The sequence below is a fragment of the Ambystoma mexicanum genome, chromosome 1p (genome assembly GCF_040938575.1).
Source record: "Ambystoma mexicanum isolate Mex_15411 chromosome 1p, UKY_AmexF1_1, whole genome shotgun sequence".
NCBI classification, from domain to species: domain Eukaryota; kingdom Metazoa; phylum Chordata; class Amphibia; order Caudata; family Ambystomatidae; genus Ambystoma; species Ambystoma mexicanum.
The window spans coordinates 669,790,281-669,812,729 of NC_090921.1; the positions used below are offsets into that span (position 1 = coordinate 669,790,281).

General features: G+C 43.8%; 1 protein-coding gene across 1 annotated transcript in view; it reads right to left on the bottom strand.

The window, feature by feature from the left end:
- HORMAD1 (HORMA domain containing 1) overlaps nucleotides 1-22,449 on the bottom strand; it is a 2,731,278-nt gene that overhangs the window by 374,699 nt on the left and 2,334,130 nt on the right. The window contains exon 11 of the mRNA XM_069642620.1: nucleotides 20,919-21,001. Within this exon, the coding sequence (XP_069498721.1) occupies nucleotides 20,919-21,001 (83 nt within the window). The remainder of the gene's footprint in view (nucleotides 1-20,918; nucleotides 21,002-22,449) is intronic.

Sequence of the window (22,449 nt, forward strand, 5' to 3'; positions counted from 1 at the left end):
AAAGGAAATAATATTTATCCTCCTAAATTGGGACATTGACACCTCATTATTTTGGACTCAAATCTTATCGGTTTCCAAATGAGTTTGGATCGTTTGGGTGAATATGCAGCAACAATTTGATAGTAAATTTCATCAACAACAAAAAAAAACATTAATTTCAAAAGAGACACAAAATATAAAGGTTTTAAGTGGTCCATCGGTTGTTGGCAATTAGAGGAAGTAGACCTAATCACTTATTTGGGATTTTTAGTTGCCAATAAACAGCAATTAAGTCTAAGAGAAAATAAGCTGAGACTGAAGTTAGGATCCCTTATAGCAGGGATCCCCAACGTGTAGCTCGGGAGCAACATGTTGCTCACGGCACCCTAAATTGTTGCTCGCCAGTTGCCCTGGGCCATGGTGTGAATGCCTAGAAGGGGGTGCTGAATGGATGAGACCTCAGTAGCACTGTAGTCGGGACAGAGTCCTGGACTGTGCATGAATGTTGGCCAATGAGCCGCTGTGTTTCCAGCTGGATTATTTTTATACATGCAAGATTTGTTTGGTGCCACCATGCACATACTTCTTCAGTAAATGTCCTTACTTGTTATGGTAGTGTCATTGCTAAACCCTGTCATCTCCAGTTACTTTGCCGAGCTGACAAATACATTAATGAGTACAATATTTGAACCATGTTTGTGTCATGGAGAAAATTGGCATATTATGTTCTTTGAAACTAGTATGAGCATAATGTACAAGGAGGTGGTATGCATACCCAACTTTCCTTTATTAAATAATGTGCATGCACACTTTCTGTACAAGTGATGTTTGTGTTTGATCCCACCATGTATATTTATCGACAATATTCATTTTGGTGTCTCCTGTATTTATTATTACATAGTGTCCTAGAGGAAAATGGTCTTCGTTTGATAACCTGCCCATCTAGCACATGGTTAATGGGCAGATACGGTAAATGCATGCCACATTTTTCATAATTAATTTGCCCTGTATTCCAATCCAATTAATTTATTGTTAATAGGTTTAAACTAACAAGTCAATTCATTGATTCAAATACTCGGTTAACAGCACCACACCCCTCTATGAAGTGGTCATCAAATGCTCAAAGGTTTGACCAATGTTTGCCACCAAGTCTTGTGTAAAATCCCTTTTGGGCAGAGTAAATAGGCTCCAAATAATTGAGAAAGGTATTATTTTTATTCCTAACCACTTTTTCACTTCACCAATCCAACAGCCTTCTGGAGATTTAATACACACCATCTGCCATAATATTCCCAAATAATTCTCAGGAGGTAACCTCCAAAGGCCCAATGAAGTGATCTTTAAAGGCTACCATGGAATGACCTGAAGTACTAATTCATATTTATATTTCTCCATTAAGTCAGCAACATTTAAAAACATGTTTCATATTTTTCATACAATTCACACAGAACAAGCCCAAAATAAAAAAGCAAATTTAATACAGTCAAACTTGCTATGTATACAAGTCTGAACATTACAATTAATTATATATAGCATAGCTCCCATGCATTCCACGCTTATGCAAAACAGAGAAGCAACAGCAAATGAACAGAAAATGAACCAAATCTTTGACTCCTATTTTGCAAGCGCACTTTGTGCTTCCTCCTGCACACTTTCTTAATTTATTGAGGAGTGGGTACATTTAAACGTATCATTACCACCAGCCTCCTGCATTCTGGGAATCTTATTTGACAGATTTCTCCTTGCCATTTTATGTGTATGTAAGTCTGTATATAAGGCTAAAGTGGGCAGCCTGTGTATATTATGGACATGTGACTTTTTTCCCATCGGAAACGCTCTTGCTTTTGGAGCTATTTTGAGGTGGCTTAATGCACCAAATGTAGTTATATTGCATCCCTATTCAAATGGATAGTGACTTACAACCGCCCATAACCACAAGTATTTCTCTTCACCAGGGGAGGCTACAATCGCACTTGCACTGAAATTCACTTTATGATTAGCAGAAAATCCCAGATGTGCTTTTAAAAAATAAGGAACATTCTTAACTGGCCTGACACTCAAATTGAACACCCCCAATTCGGCTCACAAGGGGCTAGCAGGTGTATCTGCAGGGAGACCTGCTATTTGGCACAGGAATTTATTTTGCAACCCCTCCAAGAAATGACAGTTCTAACCACCCTAGATTTTGCGGCCTTAAAATCATGGCGTCTTATATACCTCCAACTTCTCCAATCAGAATGCCGCAAACCTGAAATAACGTAAAAAGCCATTTAATCATTAATGATGCCTTTTCAGCTATCTTATTAAAATTACTTACACAAGCACTGCTCTTTCAGAAGAGTACACTCAGATAAAAATGAGACTGCCCCCTCATCTCTACATTCATTTAAAAACTATCTACAAGGTTTCACCCTTTGCCTGAACACCATTTTTATTTTCATTATATTTAATTTCAAACTGTAATTCCCAAAATAGTAACTTGTGTTTAGCAGGCCCTGTTGGAGACCTGCTGGGGGCAAGGCCAAATTAGTTGTGTCTTCTGCATAAGGGTGCATGCTATAAAATGAACCCTTCAGGTGGAGGGTGGATTAACTTTCCTAAGAGAAGTACTAGAATCAACATCCAAAAGGAATACATTGGGACCAACCGACATCCCTGCTTGTCACCTTTATTTGTGCTGGAAAACAATGTATAATTCCACAATCTTGTATTTTGGACAGATGTTGAGATGTCTGCGTATCACGTTGGATTAGACTTAAAAAACCATTAGTGACCTGTAAGAATCTAGAAGTAGGACTCGGACACAGTGGGCTCATGTTGATTGACATACTTTTATTGAAAGGAAAAGGGTGGGGGACTGGGGAAACTCCTGCCTTTCCCTAAAGCTAAGAGGGGTTTCCCATCCTTAACCAAAACTAAGGAAACTGCCAGTATGTCTTGTCTAAAGTAAATAGTCAACTGTCTGTCACAAGTCCGAAGCCTATTTCCATCCCTCACACTATTTACTAACCTATAAAAAACGAAATGTCTTCTTAATTCAGAAGAATAGGTTGTAGATCCAATCAAAGAGTTCCAAATAACACATGTTCCAAACCCAAAGTTCAAAATGTAAAACAAAGTTGCATAAAGTTCTTACACATTTCTCTGTTGCACAAACTTCGTAGCAACCTGGGCAACAACTCCCTTGTCCTGGTTCCTTCTCTTGGCAACTCTCTATTTATTGGACCACAGCCAGGGGCAATGACTCCTTTGCCCGTTCATTCTCTTGTAGGTCCTAGATCTCTGCCTTTCTCTCTTTTTGCTTGGGCCAATTTGGTTCACTTCCCTGCCAAGTGTGGTCCTTACTAAATTACTCTGTGGTTTCCCTTCTTCTCATGGGATTGTGCCCCAGACCTCTCTTTATGTTTGGGAACTGGGAGCCCTCTTCTCCCAAGTACCAGCACGAGGAAGAGGACTTGTGTGTTTCTACTGTAGTGGGTCCCAAACCCCCCTTCTTTGCGTGAGGGTACTTGGAGCTCTCTTCTCCCATGTACCACCACGAGGAAGATGACTTGTGTGGTTCTCGTGTAGTGGGTCCCAGACACCTTGTTTGTGTGTGAGTACTTGGAGCCCTTTTCTCCTAAGTACCACCGCAAGGAAGAGCACTCATGTTGCTTTCGTTTGGTGGGTCACAGACCCTTAAGTTTCTCTTGTTGGGGGACAGACATGGTTCACATGCCTGCCAGGTACCGTGACTATTAAGATGCTGACTGCACCGTCTTAGTTTCCCGCCAGCCAGCCTGAGTGCTTCCCTTTGTAGTGGGCTCTGGTCTGCCCAGGAACACTGCAGTGTCAATCTTTCCCAGGACAGCTTGGTCCTCCTTTCACGCACTTCCCTATCTGCAGGAACACCGGGAGCTTCTCTCTGCCAGCTCGCCTTTCGGTCCTTCCACTGTGGACTGGCCCTTGTCCTTCCAGCTCCTCTCTTGGCATCCTGGTGTGCTTCCTTGCACTTTCCTGCACCATGCTGGCTCCTGCAGCTCCTTCATGAAGGACTAGACAACTTCTTCCTGAGTCACTCATCCTTTTCTGCTATGCATTGACCAATGAGCAGCCAGCAACAACTAGACTGCTCATTGTGGTTCTTAGGAGAACTCTTCATGCCTCCGCTCTTCCTCTTCATCCCAGTACTTATTCCAAGTTGTCTAGAATGCTCATGTTGGTTATGCAGAACACTCTTCATTCCTCCATGCAGCTTATTTGTCTCAATGGTGGTCAATAACATATCTTTCAACTCTTCCCCATTCTTCCTCGTCTCAGTATTTCTAACCTTGATCTCCCTTGGGTCAGTTGTGCTCTTCATAGTCCCAGTACGTATCTAGGGAAGGGGTTGTTCTTTGGGTTATAGGAATGGGGGGGTGGTCCTAGGGTCTGGTGATTGGCGAGTATATTGCATTCTCAGGGTAGGGTTGTTCCTAGTCCCAGAAGGGGTTTCCTCTCCCATGTGATTCTCTCCCTGTGCACCACCCTCAGGGGAACTATTGTACCGAGGACGTACCGCCCTGGCCACATGGGAATGGTCTCCCCCATAGGGGCGAAGGGACAGCATCCACAGATTTGTCACAGACTCCAATAAAATGTAAATTCCGCCACATTATGTTTCTATCAATCAAATACCGACGAAATCCACCCTGGAGTGCTACTGACTCCATAATTGGGGACTAACACCGCCAAACCACCACTTGGAATCTGGCAATGATACCACTGGACCGATTAGCAGTAACGGTACTGTTGAGATGCCACCAAACACGTACTAAGCCCCAATGTCCAGGAAGGGAATTGGCCTATAACCTTGAGGGGCTAGTGTTCCAAGAAATACTTGTCTAAGGGGATGGCATAATGCCTGTCTTGACAACAACAATAAACATAAAACGATTTGGTATCCTTCAAAAAAGCTTCCATTTTTTTCTCAAATTCTTTTTTTGTCTTACCCCAATTTTTGATGCCATTTTGAAACTATAAATCTGACCAGCAGTGTACACACCCCTCATTAAATCATGGTTCAGTTTTCTTTTCGAGATTCTAGATTCTGCATCGAACCATGGTGCATCCCTTTCTATAACCTGGAACTCCTGAACTTGGGGGCACGGTTTGTCAATAGCTGTCCTGGATAGTTTCTCCTAAAGACTCAGACAAACTGACGCTTTCCTTTGTGGCCTCTGAACTGTTCAACAGTTTTAAGAGAATGTTAATTTCTTGTGAATTAGTAATTCTTTCCAATGCCTCCTTTTCAAGCATAGGCATCGCCAACCAGCCTCTCTGGCCGTCAGATATCTTCTTTGTGGTGCCTACCCTGGCCATTGGAAAATGAACTCAAGAGGATCAATGTAACATTTCATAACATTCCTGAAGAAAAAAAACATCCACAATACAGTCATCAATGACTGTGGAACAGTATTGCCGCTCTTGCATGCTTAGGAATGCACCATTTGCCATTAGAGATCCCATAAAATCCTAGGCAGAATCTCATGCTCAGTTTGGGGCCATTTTTACTGTCCATACATTTGCACTAATATTTTGCTCGGGAACCTGAAACCCCTGGTAATGTTTATTTACTCCTACTCTATTTTTGAACAGCTGGACTGGTCCTATATGTCTATAAATGTACTACTGACTACTCAATTTCCTCAACATTCCTTGTAAACAACCACTTAACGTCAAATGAAGTTAAAGGCCTTGCACTTTTCCTTGACTAGAATAACACGTAGTCTAGATAACTATTAAGTACTGCAAATTAAATGTTCTATATGCAGTTTTAATTTCGTTACATTTCTAATTTGTGTTGCAAACAATTTGTCCGCCAACTGTGCGCCGATATATTCCGTCGAAAAATGGATGTTGCTCACCATTTCATTTGATATGCCAATGTTGCTCATTGCGCAAACAACGATTGATTTGTATAAGTAAGCACAAGCAGGTTATATGAATTGGAGTTTCTGGTCTTAAAAAACTACAAGTGGATGGTTATTTTAGAATGCTGGTGTTAGGGAGAATTCTCATTTATGGTTAATTTCCCTCACCTAGTGAGTCCCCCAGCAGCTTTGCTGGACTTCTGGAGTTTATTTTTTTCCACTTGGTAAGAGTGAGAGTTTTTCCCCCACTCTTACCTGTGTTTTGCTATGTGTTTCTACCTGTTTTTGTGATTGTGGACTCTGAAGTACACCACTTCAGTAGCCCCCTTATTTTTGTGTGTCACACAGCACCCTCAGTGCCGTGACACAGGGTTGTCTCTGAGACTTCCCTCGACTCCATTTCTGAGGCGACTACCGTCCCCCAGAAAAGGGGTAAAGTTACCATTAACTTTACTTAGTCAATCTACCACAGATCCAGTACACCCCATCTTCCATGGAGTACTGGAAAGGGTTCATTCGTATCCCTTTGTATCTGTACCTCCTAGAGCATTGTTTTGCTTTTTTGCCAATTTATACTTGGCTGTTGGCAGTGGTATCTACCCTAACTTTTCTACCGCGATTATATTAGATAAACGTGTTACTGTTCTTGGCTATTATATTAGCCTCGAACATAAACCCGCTTGACCAAATCGTCTTTCTTTTGGCTCCAGTTGGGTTTATTCGCCATTTCTTTTTGTTAAAGTCCTTCTTGTGTTTTACTTTGCGTGGCAAACTAGGTTTGCCTTCGTTGTTCACTGTCTTTTGGCGGGCTTCTGCTCAGAAGCCCTCCTCAAGGCGCCTGGGTGTCTAGGTGGGCTGAATGTGAGGGAGGGGTGTAGTCACCCCGTGCACAGGGTATCCTAGGAAACCCAAGTCGCACTTTGTCATGATTGGCCAGGGTAGTTGTCCGGGCTGGACAACCCCTCTGCTGGGTGATTGACAGTCAGGCTGTGTTAATGGGGTTTTTTCGCATAAAAGGCAGGTCTCTTGGGCTAGAAGTCAGAGAGTCGCCACTGGAACTACAAGGAACCGAAGAGAAGCGGAGTGAACAACGGCTGCTGCAACTACCCCGTCCCAGAGAAGCCCTGCTGCAGTCCTGATCTATCATCCCTTCAGCGATTTAGAGAAGATCCAGTCCGGAGTGTTCTCCCTTGAGCTTGGTGGGGACAACCAGCTCATCTTCTACAGCCAGAGGAACCTCTTCCTTGGTCGAAATCAGTGCACGCTGCTGTAGTGGTCCGGATAGCCATCTGAAGAGCCTCTCCTGTTTTTAAGGAGCACACCTTTTATTCTTCGTCGCTGCTGCCGGCTTCATCCCTGTGTGGTGCAGACCCCCTTCAGATGTCCTCCTTCACAACAAAGCTCCAGGAATCGTGGGTCTGCGGGAAACCAACAGGAACAACTGCCAGGGCACCAGCTGCACCATTGGAACAAGGTACTGTGTTCTACTTGAGGAAACTGGGTGAACCCCTTTTCTTCATTTCCAAGGCTTGCCCTTGTCTTCCCTCCTTCTTATAACTTTTGCTTCCGAACATTGACAATATCAAAGTACTTTTTGGCTACGTTGAATTGTGAACTGTCTGACTGTGTGATCTTCGGCAACAGGCCCCGGTGTCTTTCGACCCTGTCTCCGGCCCTTTGACTTTTGAACTCCTGTCTCTGAGTGTTTCTTGATTCTGCCTGCGTAACCGAAATATTGCTTGTCATTTTTGCCTCCAACTCCCTCTGGGTATCTCAGGTGCTAAGTGTGTTTTGCCCCAGTAGCATTTCATGTCACGGATACGTGTTTATAGTAGACCGAACTGTCAAAAAGTGATCGCAATCGTATTCGCAGTAACGTGTTTTGATCGTAACACTGGTTCATTCAAACACAGGGTACTTACCTTGAGACTTACTGTACAAAGTGAGTTGGTTAGTTGTAGTGTATTTAACGTGTGGTTTTTATTTAAGTTTAATAGAAGTGTTGTGTTTATAAAGAATGGTTTAAAAATAAATGTACTTATATTTTTCTACCTGAAACCTTGAGTCAGTGTTTGCTTGAGTCACAGTAATTGTGGTCCCTTTGTGTAATCTCTGCTACTGCTCGTATACTCTTGAGATAAGCCTGGCTGCTCTGCCACTGCTACCACTCTGACATAGCGGTACAGGCTTGTACCAAAGGTAAAACTTGTATTGCCACCTGTAGTCTTAATCATGTGTAGTGGTCCCTAAGGGCACTGCACGGGATTCTGCCTAACAGCTGGGTTTGGAAAACAGCTTTGAAACTACATCCATCATTCCCTATCAAAGCTGTCAGGCTGGAGTTAAGGTTGAGAGCTTGGGTTTCAGTTATTAAAAAAAACAAGATTAATTTGTTTACTAAGACTGGTTTGCACCAGAACCATACTTTACTTGCAGAATTTCAAAGATTAGAGGAACTGGGCAGAGTGGAACCTTTCCAACATTTCATGAGTTTGTGCGAGGACATCTTGGTGAAGCAAAATCTTGATAGGGTAACTCCTTGTGAAAATCTGGGTTTAGTAAAGAAAAGGTTAGACAGCAACTAGATATTATAATGAAACGGACCCACCTACAAAACTATAACTCCTTGATTGACTGTACACCCTATGTTTTATCTGTGGAAATCTCCATAACGCATATTTAGGGGTTGGTTTATGAGATTTCGCTTCAACCAATTAGATACATTAGATGTTGTTGGTCCAAGAGGGAGCATTGACATTGGCCACCGGATCTGTAGGATTTGCTAACATTCCCTGGAGATATTAAAACATGTGATCTTACAGTCGGAGGGGTTAGAGGGCATTAGACAAGGATACTTTGAACACACATAATGCTGATTTTGTAGCCACAGAGATGTTCTGGGCAAGGCTAATGAATGGAAGGTCTCTGACCTTAACGTATAGTGTTTTTTTTTTTTTTATAAAAAAGAGATTTACCACACATTGAGCGAACTAATGTGTATTAGATAATGTACAAATACTCATTGAGTTTTTCCTTTCATGAATATGTGTCTTGAAAATGAATTGTTAAACGTTTTAGTTATTAGTAAACAAAGCACAATAAATACATTTGAAAAATCTCATGCTGGTTGAGGGGCCTTCACCAGAGGGTAAAGCCTGGGCAGCTATTCAAAATGGCATTTCACCACACGTATGGAGAGTGAGAATTAAGATGAATCGGAATTCCTTTAAGAAGCTAATACTGCCGAGTCTGCTGCCAATACAGACATGAATGGATGGAGATGTTACATTTTGCAAGACCTGAGAAAAAGGAAAGGATTGAATTAAGGGGAATCGATCGAGGTTCAACCTGCTTGTCATGGCACCAGTAGAAAAAGCAGAACCAAGTGGCCCCTGTACTGTAAGTGAGTAGAATTCTTCCTTGCTGCCATGGCGATCTGAAGGTTTTCCTCAGACAACCATAGGTGGATGAGCATGGGATATGATATGATTTGGTATTTCTAACATGCCCTTACACAAGTGTTTCTAGGTGCCAAGAACCAAGTTGCCAACCCTAGGGATTGAGGGGAAGGATGAATCAACTCCCCTATCTCCTGCAATATGACATTGTCCCACTGAGGTAACAGTCGATATACAGCATTCTCTGTCTTCCAGAGATCTGCAAATCAAAACCTGGGCGGTCAGCTGGTAACCACCAGGATCATCATGCAGGGCTCAAACCCAATAACTTCCTGATTGCTTTATGAATAAGTGGGAAGGGAGTAAAGGCACAGATGAAGACAACGATAAAGAGACTCTCCCAGGGAATGGATAGGCCATGCCCCTAGCACCACGGGGAACTGCCAAGGTGAGAGGCAAACTGCTGACATGAGAGTTACGATGAATTACAAAAACATCCACTGACTGTCTGCCCCACCTGAGGAAAAGATCCTGGATCACTCAGGGGAGGAATTCCTGTTTGTGGTTCAAAGCCTGCAGTCTGCTGAGGGTGTCTGCCTATATGCTAGAACTCTGGGGAGATGGAGGGCCTGCAGCAGAATGTTCTGTTAAATGGCCCACTACCAAAGCCTGATACCCAACATCGAAAGCTGCGGAGACCTGGTCTGGTCCTGCTTAGGGATATAAAACATTGTTGCGGTGTTGTCTGTCAAGACCAGCACAGGCTGTCCCCTGGTCAACAGCAAAAAGGACTTCAGGGTGATGAAAGGTTTTAGCACATTTATGTGTACCAACCAGTCGTGCAGGCCCTGAAGTAGTGAACATGGATGGAACTCTAAGAGCTCTCCCTATCTCAGAACTGAAGTATCAGTAGTAACTGACACAGAAGGGGAAGAGCCCTGAAAAAATCATCAATTTTATCAGACTGGGTGGATCGGACCACCACCTCAGATCTGACAGATGACAGTTGACTGAGGGTGATCTGCCTGTCTCTGAGAGGAAGCACAGGACCATAAGAGCTTCTGAAATACCATGGCCTGGTGGACTGGCTGTCCAGGAAGGATTGACTTTAAGTCCCAAACTCTCACCCAGTGAAACCCAATGACAATCAGGCTCTATGAGGTTGTCAAGCAGGCTTTCACCAAATTCCCCAACAGGCACAGAGGCACAGTTGGAAGAGCATCTACAGGTGGATAGAGAGGAATCTGCTTCCTGAGGAACGGGAGCTTAGACCAATGAGTTGTCCACGTAAGGATACACATGGACGCCCCTAAATCTTAGATGGGCAGTGCCTGCAGAAATCTGAGTGAAAACTTTGGTGCTTCATTCGACCCAAAAAACCAGGACTGCATTGGAACTGCATGTTGCCCGGCGAAAAATTGTAGAAGACGGCACTGGGGATCCCAGATCAAAGCGCAAACATATGCATCCTTCAGATTACCAAGCACAGGCAGTCTTCCTTGGATAAAGCAGAACTGATCTGTGTAGTCCTGATCATGTTGAGACAGAACAGAACTGATGTATGTGGGTGTGATCATCTTGAACTTTTCTGAGGGAAGAGCTAAAATGAAAGATGATCGATCCAGAATTGTTGTTTTTGGGCACTGTGAACAACCTAGAAAAGAAGCCCTGTCTCCTCTAGATGTGACTGACCTCGTCCACTGCATGCATGCCCAGACATTTCTGACCTATGAGCAAGTGCTGGCACGTCTGGGAGGTGCTAGTCTGCGCTAGACCGTGCAAACTCTCCTTCCAGGATGTCGAGCTGAGACGGAAGATGTATCTCGGGGCCAGCTCTTAGGTGAGTTGGCTGTTATTCCTGTTTGTACGCATATCAATTGCCTTCTAAACAATGAAGTTCCATGGGAAACTCCTTGAATATACTATATTTATATTACTAGGTGGTGAAAAAAGAAACTGATTTCCTATTACACCCATAATCAACAACATAAGACAACATTATGGAAGATATATTTACCTTGGGTGAAATACAGGCAAAGGAGGGGCAGCCCCTTAAGGTCTGTCTACTAAATACCAAATCCTTGGATAAACATGCAATCAATATCTCTGACCACATCTTAGATGAACATATAGACATTATGTGTGTCACTGGAATGTGACACAAGTGGGCCCAGTATTGATCTTGCTACTCCTGAGGGATACAAATTCCATGCACAACACAGAGAAAACGATAGAGGAGGAGGGGTGGCAATTATTGCCAAAGAGGGAATAGACTTTTCCAGGCACCTATTACATGCACAGGGTGTGAAATCATACTTCTGGAAGTTACAACTACTCCTAACGATTGCCTGAATCTTATCCTGGTTTATCGCCCTCCGATGATATCGGCATCCTATCGACTTACAACAAGCCTCATAGCCCCACCAATATACTAAGATTTCAACAAATGGTTAGGGAGTCCTGAAGACCCTGGAGCTACCGAGCTGGAGCAACTGTTGTGTAGCCATGATTTTATTATATTGAGTAAATAACCGACGCATGCACATGGTATGCCCTGGATTGGGTCGCTGCTAGAATCCTACATCTACAAATGCTCCATATTCCACCATTTTACTTTGGCTTTTGAGATTACTCTTCCCAAAAAGACTGCCCAATGGACTAACAACCTACAAAAGGTCATTAGTAAAAATGTTAATAAAATTAAACCTAACGACTTGCAACAACACCTCAGTGGATTGATGATTTCCACATCTAACCAAGACTCGTCCCTTTCATTGGCGTCTAGCTACGTTGAATGTGTTCATAGGATGCTAAATCAGGTAGCACCTCTGAAAGAGAAGAAAGTTAGAGAAAGGGAAAATAACCAAAAATGGTTATTGCCTTTCTGAAACAAGAGAAGATGAAAGCTGAACAGATATGGACAAAAACACACTCCCAAGACAGTACAAACAAATGGAAAATCATTGAGAAAAACTACTGAGTCGAAATCTTTCATGCTAAAAGGAGCTTTTTTTGACTCTCAAATCTCAAGTTCTACGAATAACACTAAAATTGTTTGAGATCATCAGGACAGTGGAAAAACCTAAAGCTCAGACAAAACAGTTTACCCCTAACAACAAAGACTGCAATGCGGTACAGAAAGCTTTTACTGACAAAGTTTGCAAAGCACAGTGCTGTATTGCTAATAAGTAAAAGGCTAATGTAAACTCTGCCTCTCAGACTCTTCATCCTGAATCCCAAGTCCAACAAAAGCCATTATTCTCGTTTGAAGCTATTACAGTGGACTCCCTTGTTAAACCTCTGAAAGAGATGTGCCCTGCGACCTGTCAAACAGACATCCTCCCTTCTAAAATTGCTAAGGAACACCTTTCTTAACTTGCTTTTAGCAACGACTTGTTTTCTGATAACGATGTGCCTGACCTTTTGAAAAATGTAACTGTCACCCCATTATTAAAGAAACCTAATCTAGATCGTGCAATCCACTCTAATCTTAGACCTATTACAAATGTCCCCTTTTTGTTGAAAATGGTTAACAAAGTAGCTACTACTCAATTCCAGAAACACTTGAAGAAGTCAGATATCTTACACCCTCGACAATCAGGACGCCAAACTAATACAAAGATTGAGGGAAATCGGCAATTGTTCTGTAAGCACAGTTGAGTGGATTAGGGCTTTCCTTAGTAACAGGATGTCTAAGATTGCTTGGGGAAATGCTTTCTCTAAACCAGAGGCTACAACATGTGGAGTTCCACATGGGGCATGTTTATTTCCTGCTCTCTTTAATATTTCCTGCCGCCCGTTGTGTGATCTCTTAGACTCCATTGAACTACACTTCAATAATTATGCACAAAGATACGCAGCTCGTTTTCAAGCTCAGTGGAGACTACGCACAGGATGCTAGCTTCGTTGCATCCATATATGAAAAGATATGAATCTGGATGGCAGAAAATGGTTTGTATCTCAATAGAGACAAGACTGAACTCCTTGTCTTTGGATCAGCTCAAGCAAGAGAAAAACTAGGAACCTCCTACGCAAACATGTGTGTAGACCAACACCCTATAAAAACAGTAAACCAGGTTAAAACACTTGGTGTCATAATTGAGGCCCCGCTTAATGCAGATGCCCAAGTTCCGAGTGCAATGGAAAACACTCAGTATTACCGGAGGCTTCTGCGCCTTGTGAAGCCTTTCATTTCTAATATCAAATGTGTCACTCTGGTCAGAGCTTTGATCATGCCAAGGCTTGACAATTGTAATGCCTTGTTGTGTGGAGCAAGCAAATCCTGTGTCAAAATGTTACAGATCTTGCAAAATTATGCCGTCAGAGTTATAAAAAATATCCCGAAACAGGAACACATAACACTGAATAGGAGAGAATTGCACTGGCTCCCTGTAAAGGCCAGAATAGAGTTCAAAATCAGCACCATGACGCATAAATATCTGTTTGGAAATGCACCTAGATATTTGAAAGAGAACCTTATCATTCAGAGTTCTAATAGGAGAACTAGATCTAAGGACTTAATGTGATTGACATGCCCTAGACACAGACGGATAAAGGACAAAGAACGGTTGTATCCAGTGAAGGCAATTTTAGCATGGAACAAATTACCAATAAGCCTACGCTATGAAGATAATCTAACTACCTTCAAAAAAGCATTAAAGACCATATTAATTTATTTGGTAATTCTTTGTCAGATTGGACATTTAGTCCTTCCTTATTCTTCCTCTTTTCTTTTTTAATCTGTTTCTACTGCACCCTGTTGCCTGTGGGCCAAGGCGCGTAATAAATAAATAAATAAATAAATAAATAAAGAGGGGCAGAGAGCGAAATTGCAGGAGCGAAGGCTGAAAAGGAGGTAGAGGGAAATGGAAGCCGTAACAGAGATGGCTGAGTGAAGAATGGAAGTGGTTTAGCCCATTATTGCTTCAATTTAGGCTTAAAAGGAGCAACTGACGAGGCCTGAAATAACTCCCTGGGTGTGGTATTCTGCTGGTGTTTCTGCTGTTGCAAAGGAGGCATGTCAGCCAGCCTGGTTCACTGCTCCTGGAAGCCTTTAAACCCTCTGAGGATAAGTAGGACCTGTCATCAGAAGTCCTGTGTCCTGATTGTATAAAGTTTTGCGCTAGTTTGGCCAGGGCACAAAAGGACTTTGCTGTCTATGTGCTGGCCTTTTCTTCAAAGCACTGCTCGCCTGTGGATGAATGGAAATGATCTGCCTCCTTGAATGGCAGCAGCCCTAACATCTGGCCATAAAATGCCCTCGTTCTTTAGAGGAGCTCTTCTTCTGATTCAATTGCGTCATTACTTGTGTCTGGGGGGAGCCTCTGGTGAAGCCAGAGGGTCCAAGGGCAGAGGGCCCAATGGAAGTGATGGTGGCATGGGTGCCGGAAGCTAAGGAGTAGCTGGATCTGAAAGTGGCAACGTGGGTACGACAGGGCTCAGTGACACTGGCCAAGCTATTGAGGTTCCCCTTTCTGCTGCTGAGACTTGCCCTGAAGTTATCGGTTTCAGGGCTAAAACCAGGGTCGCCCCAGGGACCCCATTTAGGGGCTAATACCAGACAACACCACCACTGTGGAAGGGACTTGTCGAAGGCTGAGGACCTGAAGGCCCCTACTGGATCATGTCCCACATGATTTGCGACTGTATATGTGCCTGGTACTTGAACAAGAATCGGTCTTCAGCTCAGTGCTGACCCTCAGGACTATGCTGGGAGAGTGCTCTCTCTGGTACAGGCGGTCGTCCAAGAGACTATGGAGAATGGCTGCTAAAACGCTTCCTAACAGCAAAGGTTGCACTACACCAACAGTGGAAGACAAGGGAAGGAAGTTGATTGTAGGTAAAGACATTTGGGTGGGCGCCGTCCACTGTAGTGATGATGCAAAGGAATCCCCTATGGTAGATGAGGTGTAAATTTCTCTCATAGAATATAACCCAGAGGTCACACAAGTCACACTGGAAGAAGTTTTGGCAATTTTGCACCATTTTGTCGGGTTGCAAGCTATCTTGCGAATGATCTCCAGGTGATCTTCAGCATGTTGTAAGAGATCTTGCCATCGTAGAAGAAACCACCTCGGGATGTAATAGGGAATCCTTGCGTGGATGCAGGCAAATAATGGTAAATTATGGTGGCCTGATCACTTAGGACAAGCAATTTGTTTGCCCCTGATTAAGCCTAGCCACCAAAGTTTTCTGCTCGACCTGCAGATAATCCGTCAGTTGCACCTGTGAGTGTACCCCTTTCTTTCCACTCTTGCCTGTGTTTTACCATGTGTGTTTCATCTGTTTTTGTGGTTGTGGACTCTGGAGTACACCACTTCGGTAGCCCCCTTCTTTTGTGTGTTACACAGCACCTTCAGTGTAGTAACACAGGATTGTCTTTTAGACTTCCCACCGACTCCATTTCTGAGGCTGACTACTGTCCCCCAGAAAAGGACAAAGTGCCATTAACTTAACTTAGTCATTTAACCACAGATCCAATACACCCCATCTTACATGGAGTACTGGAAAGGGTTAATTATTAGCCCTTGTTATCTGTACCTCCTAGAGCATTGTTTCGCTCTTTTAACATTTAGACTTGGCTGGTGGCAGTGGTATCTACCCTAACTTTTCTACCGCGATTATACTATGTAAACATGGTACTGTTTTAGGCTATTATTACAGCCTCGAACTTAAACCCGCTTGACCAAATGCTTATTCTTTTGGCTCCGGTTGGGTTTATTCACCATTTCTTTTTGTTAAAGTACTTCTTGTGTTATACTTTGCGAGGCAAACCAGGTTTCCTTTGTTCACTGTCTTTTGGCAGGTTTCTGCCCAGAAGCCCTCCTCTAGGTGCCTGGGTGTCTAGGTAGGCTGAATGTGAGGGAAGGGTGTAGTCACCCCCTGCACAGTGTATCCTAGGAAACCCAAGTCACACTTTGCCATGATTGGCTGAGGTGGTTGTCCGGGCCGGACAACCCCCCTGCCGCGTGATTGACAGCCAGGCTCTGTGATGGGGGATTTTCGCATAAAAGGCAAGTCTCTTGGTCTGGAAGTCAGAGTCGGCACTGGAACTACAAGGAACCGAAGAGAAGCAGAGAAGAAGTCGACTGCTGCAACTATCCCATACCGGTGAAGCCCTGCTGCAGTCCTGAGCTATCTACCCTTCGACAACCAGAGAAGATCCAGTCCGGAGTCTTCTTCCCTTGAGCTTGGTGGGGATAACCAACTCATCTTATACAGCCAGAGGATCCTCTTCATGGTCGAAATCGCTGCACACTGCTGTATTGGTCCGATAGCTATCTGAAGAGCCTCTCCTGTTTTTAAGGATCGCACCTTTTATTCACCGTCGCTGCTCCAGTCTTCAGCCCTGTGTGGTGCAGACCCCTCCAGGCTTCCTCCTTTGGATCGAAGTTCCAGGAACCGAGGGTCTGCAGGAAACTACCAGGAACAACTGCTGTGGCACCAGCTTCTTCCTTGAATAAGGTACTGTGTTCTGCTCGAGGAATTTGGGTGAATCCCTTTTTCTTCGTCTCCAAGGCTTGCCCTTGTCTTCCCTCCTTCTTATAACTTTTGCTTCCTCTGTTGACAATATCCGCTGAATCGTGAACTATCTGACTGTGTGATTCTTGACAACAGGAACCCCGTTCCACTTGACACTGGCTCCGGCCTATTGACTTTTGTGTTTCTGTCTAAAAGTGTTCCCTGATTCTGTCTGCCTTGACAAAAGTATTGCCTATGATTTTTGCCCCCAACTCTCTCTGGGTATCTCAGGTGCTAAGTGTGTTTTTGCCCCGGTAACATTTCTTGCCGCGGATACGTTTTTCTTTAGTAAGAACGAACTGTCATTACTGTCAAAAAGTGATTGCAAGTGTATTCCCGGTAACGTCTTTTGTTTCATAGCACTGGTCCACTAAAACACAGGGTACTTACCTTGAAGTATACCGTACAAAGTAAATTGGTTAGTTGTAGTAGATTTTACGTGTGGTTTTCGAATGAATAGAAGTGTTGTTTATAACAACTGGTTTAAATATAAATGTACTTATATTTTTTTCCTGAAACCTTGAGTCAGTGTTTGCTTGAGTCACAGTAATTGTGGTCCCTTTGTGTAATCTCTGCTAGTGCTCATATACTCTTGAGATAAGCCTGGCTGCTCCACTACTGCTACCACTTTAACATAGTCGTACAGGCTTGTACGAAAGGTAAAACTTGTATTGCCACCAGTAGTCTTGTGTGTAGTGGTCCCTAAGGGCACTGCACAGGATTCTGCCTAACAGGTGCTCCCCTAAGATTTGATTTTTCAGAACTTGTTTTTGTATAACCATACCTGAAAGTCGATGATGCTGGTTGAGTTGCATCTGGGGAGGATACTGAAGTGGGAGAAAAACAAATCTACAATTAAATAAAATTTTCTTACACTAGCATCTTTTAAAGACTCATATGCTTATTTGAATATTCCTCAGTATCCATCCAAGTCGTATTCTCTGGTTAAAAAAAGTATATTTCTCCATTATGGGATCTGCATGAATCTTTATAAACGTTGTGTTCTCTGCCTGTGTTAGAGACAAACCTTTTATTAAAATCAAGACAATATCTGGTTAGTCATGGTCAAATTTGACAAGTTTGAAGGATACTAGAGGGCGCAGGGAACATGGCCGCAACTTAGAGGAGCTTCAGTGCCTAGTTTCTGTCAACCCCAAAAAGTTCCAGAATTAAGCGTTCACTGGACTGAAAAGGAGTAGAAGGACACAGTGATGTTAAGGCCTGCTTGATACGCAGATTCAGAGACCACAGGGAATGTAGAAAAACAATAGGGGGCATTACCCCTCCCCCACTAGCACGCAGTGATACAGACGAAAAGACAAGCAGGCAGCGGGCGGACATGATTTGCCTGGGAGAGGATTGATTGAGGCGAAGGAGGAGCAGAGAGCTCAGAGGACCTTGGAGGCAATTACAGCATCTATCACTGATGGGAAGCGTGGAACAGGCGCCCAGCAGCATACAGTGTGGAGAGTCGCCTTCATGTTCAAGAGGATCACACTGAGGCTGATAGAAGTAATGTCAGCAGGATTACATTATTACCGGACAGGTGTGTGGAGACAACAGAAGTGAGAACGTGCATTGGTGGAAAACAGACAGACCCTCTAAAAAATTAAAAAGGGTCTGGAACATGATTGATCATGCTGCAACCCTCAATGAAGACCCCAGCTGCTGTGGAGAGGAACCGGAGGATGCTGAACAAGGGACCCACTCAGCTTCGTTTAAAGCCTCAACTTCAGTAGATTTCCCTCACCCTTACATCCACTCCACCTTCTCACTCCCTACCTGATGGCAGCCACCCCTGTGTGTCCCCCAGAATCCTCCTCCCCGCACCTAGCAACAGACTAACATGCATTCTGATCAACGCCAGATCCGTTGCAAAAAAACCCCCACAACATTTATGACCTAATTTCCTCTGAAGGCCCAGACATCCTCCTCATCACAGAAACCTGGTTCTCCCAAGACTTCCGGCCCATTGCACACACAGCCTTCTCTCTAGGCTACACTCTTGTGTAGAACCAGCAGGTAATGCAGCATTGCTATCCTATACAAATCCATCCTCTCCATTTCACACTCGAGGAACAAGTCTGCAACTCAGACTGTGAATACCTACTAGTAAAATGTCTTATCACCCCTCACATACTTACAGCTTCTTGCTAATATACAGACCTCTAAGCTACAACAGACATTTAGCAGAAAACCGCAGCGACTCCCTAGCTGCCATCCTGGTTTCTCACCCCACCATGCTAGGAGATTTCAATATCATTCAATAGCTGGATGAGAGTGCAGGCGGATCTCTTATAGGAAGTACTGTGTAGGTGGGTGCAGTGAGGTGGAATAGGGCAGAAATGCGAGTTGAGAGACCAGCGCCTAAATCCTTTGGAAACAAAATACAAGCCTATCGCACAATCCCTGTGTAACAGGATGCAGAGTGGTAGCGCAAAATAGCAGCTAGATTCAAAATTCAAGCCTACAACTATTTCTGTTGAAAAAAGATGCAGAGTAGTGCAGTGGTCAAAGTGTACGATAAGAAGTAGAGAAACTATGTTCCCTGCTGATCGCCTCGCCCCGCTTCCCACAACCACAAACCCCATCGCCACGCCCCCTCCCACTTGCAATACCAACCCCATACCCGGGTCCCGCCTTTCCTCCATTCCACTCCATCACTGTGTAAATGCTGAAAGAAACAGTCAAAGAAAATGCATTTTAAATGATCCCCATTACCTTTATCCATTGTCCCGCACAGCACACAGCTTTACGCGCCCTTCCCTTTCTAAGCACCCACCATTCACACCTCTTAAGGGGCATGCTAAAGAATGAAGATTAAAGCTGCTCCTCCCACCTACCCATTAACTGGATGTACAACTGGCAGTATTGTCACGTTAAGTTGCTTAAATAGAAAAGAAACAGTCTGATTACTGCGGGAGCAGGGTTATGAAGGTGCTTGGGAATGGGTTTGCCCAAAGCAGGCCTCTGAAAAATTAACAACACAGCAGTTCTACGATAGCTCACCATGATGTGAGGTTGGAGCTTATCCAGCAGGTTCCAGGTCCAAATCCCTAGTAAGGCGAAAGCAAAAAACAAACGTGCCTTTTGTTTAAGGGAACGTCGTACCTGTGGAAGCGTGACGCTTTATTTTTAAATGAACCAATTGCGGATCAGTTTCTATTTAATATACAAGTATAGGAACAGTAAAACTTAATTTTAAAAAAAGTAGAGGAGTACCGCTCCCAACCACTCTCGCCCACTTCGAGCACTGGAGTAGTGGCACAAAACAGCAGCTAGATTCAAAATGCAGCCTTCAGCAGGATTCCTGTGAAAAAAAAGATGCAGAGTAGTGGCACAAAACAGCAGCTAGATTCAAAAGGAAAGCCTATAACACTAATATTGTGGAAACAAGATGTAAAGTAACGGCACATAACAGTAGCTTGATTTAAAATGCAAGCATACTATACTATTCCTGTGGAAAAAAGATGGAAAGTAGGGGCAAAAAACTGCAGCCAGGTTCAAAAACAAAATGCAAGCCTACAACACTATTCCCATTGAAAAAATATGCAGAGTAGAGGTATAAAACAGCAGCTATGTTCAAAATGCAAGCTTACAACAGTACTAAAGTACAGAAAGAGGTAGTTTCCTAACTGATTGCTGCAGTAGACAGGGCTCGAGGCCTGGCAGAGGCTGGATTGACCAGGGCAAACAGGCAAACAGGTGATGGAAGGTGCCGAAGGAGGTGCCCTTTGCCTGAACCCTTAGCCGACTGCTCAGGCAAGGCTGCCCTGGGAAAGCCCCTTATGAGGTTGGGCTATGCAGGTCATCTGACCCGTGCAGGAGGGCTAATCCTTGACTGGGACGGGTAGGGGGAGGAAGGAGGCAGGGCTGGCGGGGAGAGGAGGCTAGGCTTTGTCCCACGGACCAAGAAGCGGATAAGGGTGGAGAGGCCCAAGGCAAGAGCCTGGGGAGATGAGAGGGCCAAGGCTCACACAACAGAGCAAGAGATAAACTTACGTCTACTAGCAGCTGTGGCTGAGATGAAAATGCTCCAAGTGCCTCGAAGGTAAATGAGAAATGTACATATATTCTGAATTATTTTTAGTGAAAAAATCAAAAAATCATAAAACAATAAGTGCTGTACCTGAGAATGAGAATCTGATTCTGAAGATTTGTGGCTTCCTTCAGACTTCATGGTTGCATCTTCTTCACAAGCTAAACTTGGTTCTACAAATTATCAATTCAACAATAGAATTGGTAGGATTAAAAGCTGATTAGAGGGAATTCACTACATTCGAAAGATTAACATTTATGATCAAAAAGAACAAATTACTTACCTCCAGTAATGTTCTCTCGGATGGATGTTCCCCAAACAGATTCCTCATTTTAGATATATTCTCTCAACTTCAGCTGATCACAGAAACATTTTCACCAGCAGGGGGTGCCATGTGATGTCAGCATCGTGGTACCTTGACGCGCCCCTTCCTCTTTGCGGATGTCAGGATCTGTATATGTATGTAGATTGCAGCACAATGTTTGACGTCAGCTTCCATCGTTTTTCCCCGTGCTCAGCCTAATGGGGGAAAGGATCAAGGTGGTAATTTAAGAGTGAGCTCTCAATCAGAGGGTTTGGATGGGTGGGCGATGAGGATTTTGCGGTATGTATCTGCAGGCAGCAGGGAGAGCAAACTCAGAGGCCAAGATCAAATTAAGACATTTTGGAGTATCACACTGCCCAATTGAATGTCCTAGCTCAACACAGATTTGAGGCAGTAGTGTTTTCAATAGACTTGCAGCAATTACCACATCGTGGTATGGCAGATGTCCACCAACAGAACTCCAATTGGAAAGCCAAAGTGGCGTTCATTCTCTGTTCGAGTGCGCTCTGTGGCCCTCAGGCACCTCACTTCCTGCAATGGTATAGCATTCGGAAATGTATAAAACTATCCGTCTACTTAATGTTTGTTTTGTTACAGACTTGCCCAGTCTACGGCCAGTTTAACCTATGGAAAGTTGGGTCTCCACTCTACATGCTCTTGTTCTAGAAATGTAAAAATGTAGAGCCCTTCTACGGTCCAGTCTATGAAATCTCTCCTCTTCTTTGGATGGATGAGGATGCGGGTAGAATACTGGAAGGTGAATCTTGTGGGAGAGATGGAATTCAGAGGCCACCTTTGGTAGGAAGGGTCGCTGTACCCTAAGTGTCACCTTGTCTTTAGAGAACACAGTAAATTGAGGTTTTCAGGATAGTGCCTGTCACTCCCTATTGCTTTGTGCAGATGTGATTGCTACCAAAAATAATGTTTTCCATGTTGTCTTGTGTGGACAAAAATGCATAGGCTCAAAAGGAGCCCCCATTAAGAAAGTCAGCACAAGATAAAATCCCAGGCAGCACAATGAATGGGGCTGGGTGTTACGCTCACCTGGTTCCCACAGGGGCGTCGATCGGACCCGGACAGCTGCGGTCTCCGCCAACGTAATGCTTAGTGAAGAGATGACAGTCTGGACTGGCCCTCCTAATCTTGTCTGCTGGACTTGTAGAAGTATTCTCCTGTAAGTGGAGAAAGGGATTTAGCCACCCGTGGACTTTAGTGATGGCCCCCCAACAGTTCTCGTTCTCCCCACTAATCACCTCTGATATCCCCTTTTGGTAATCTCACCTTATGTTTTTAAAT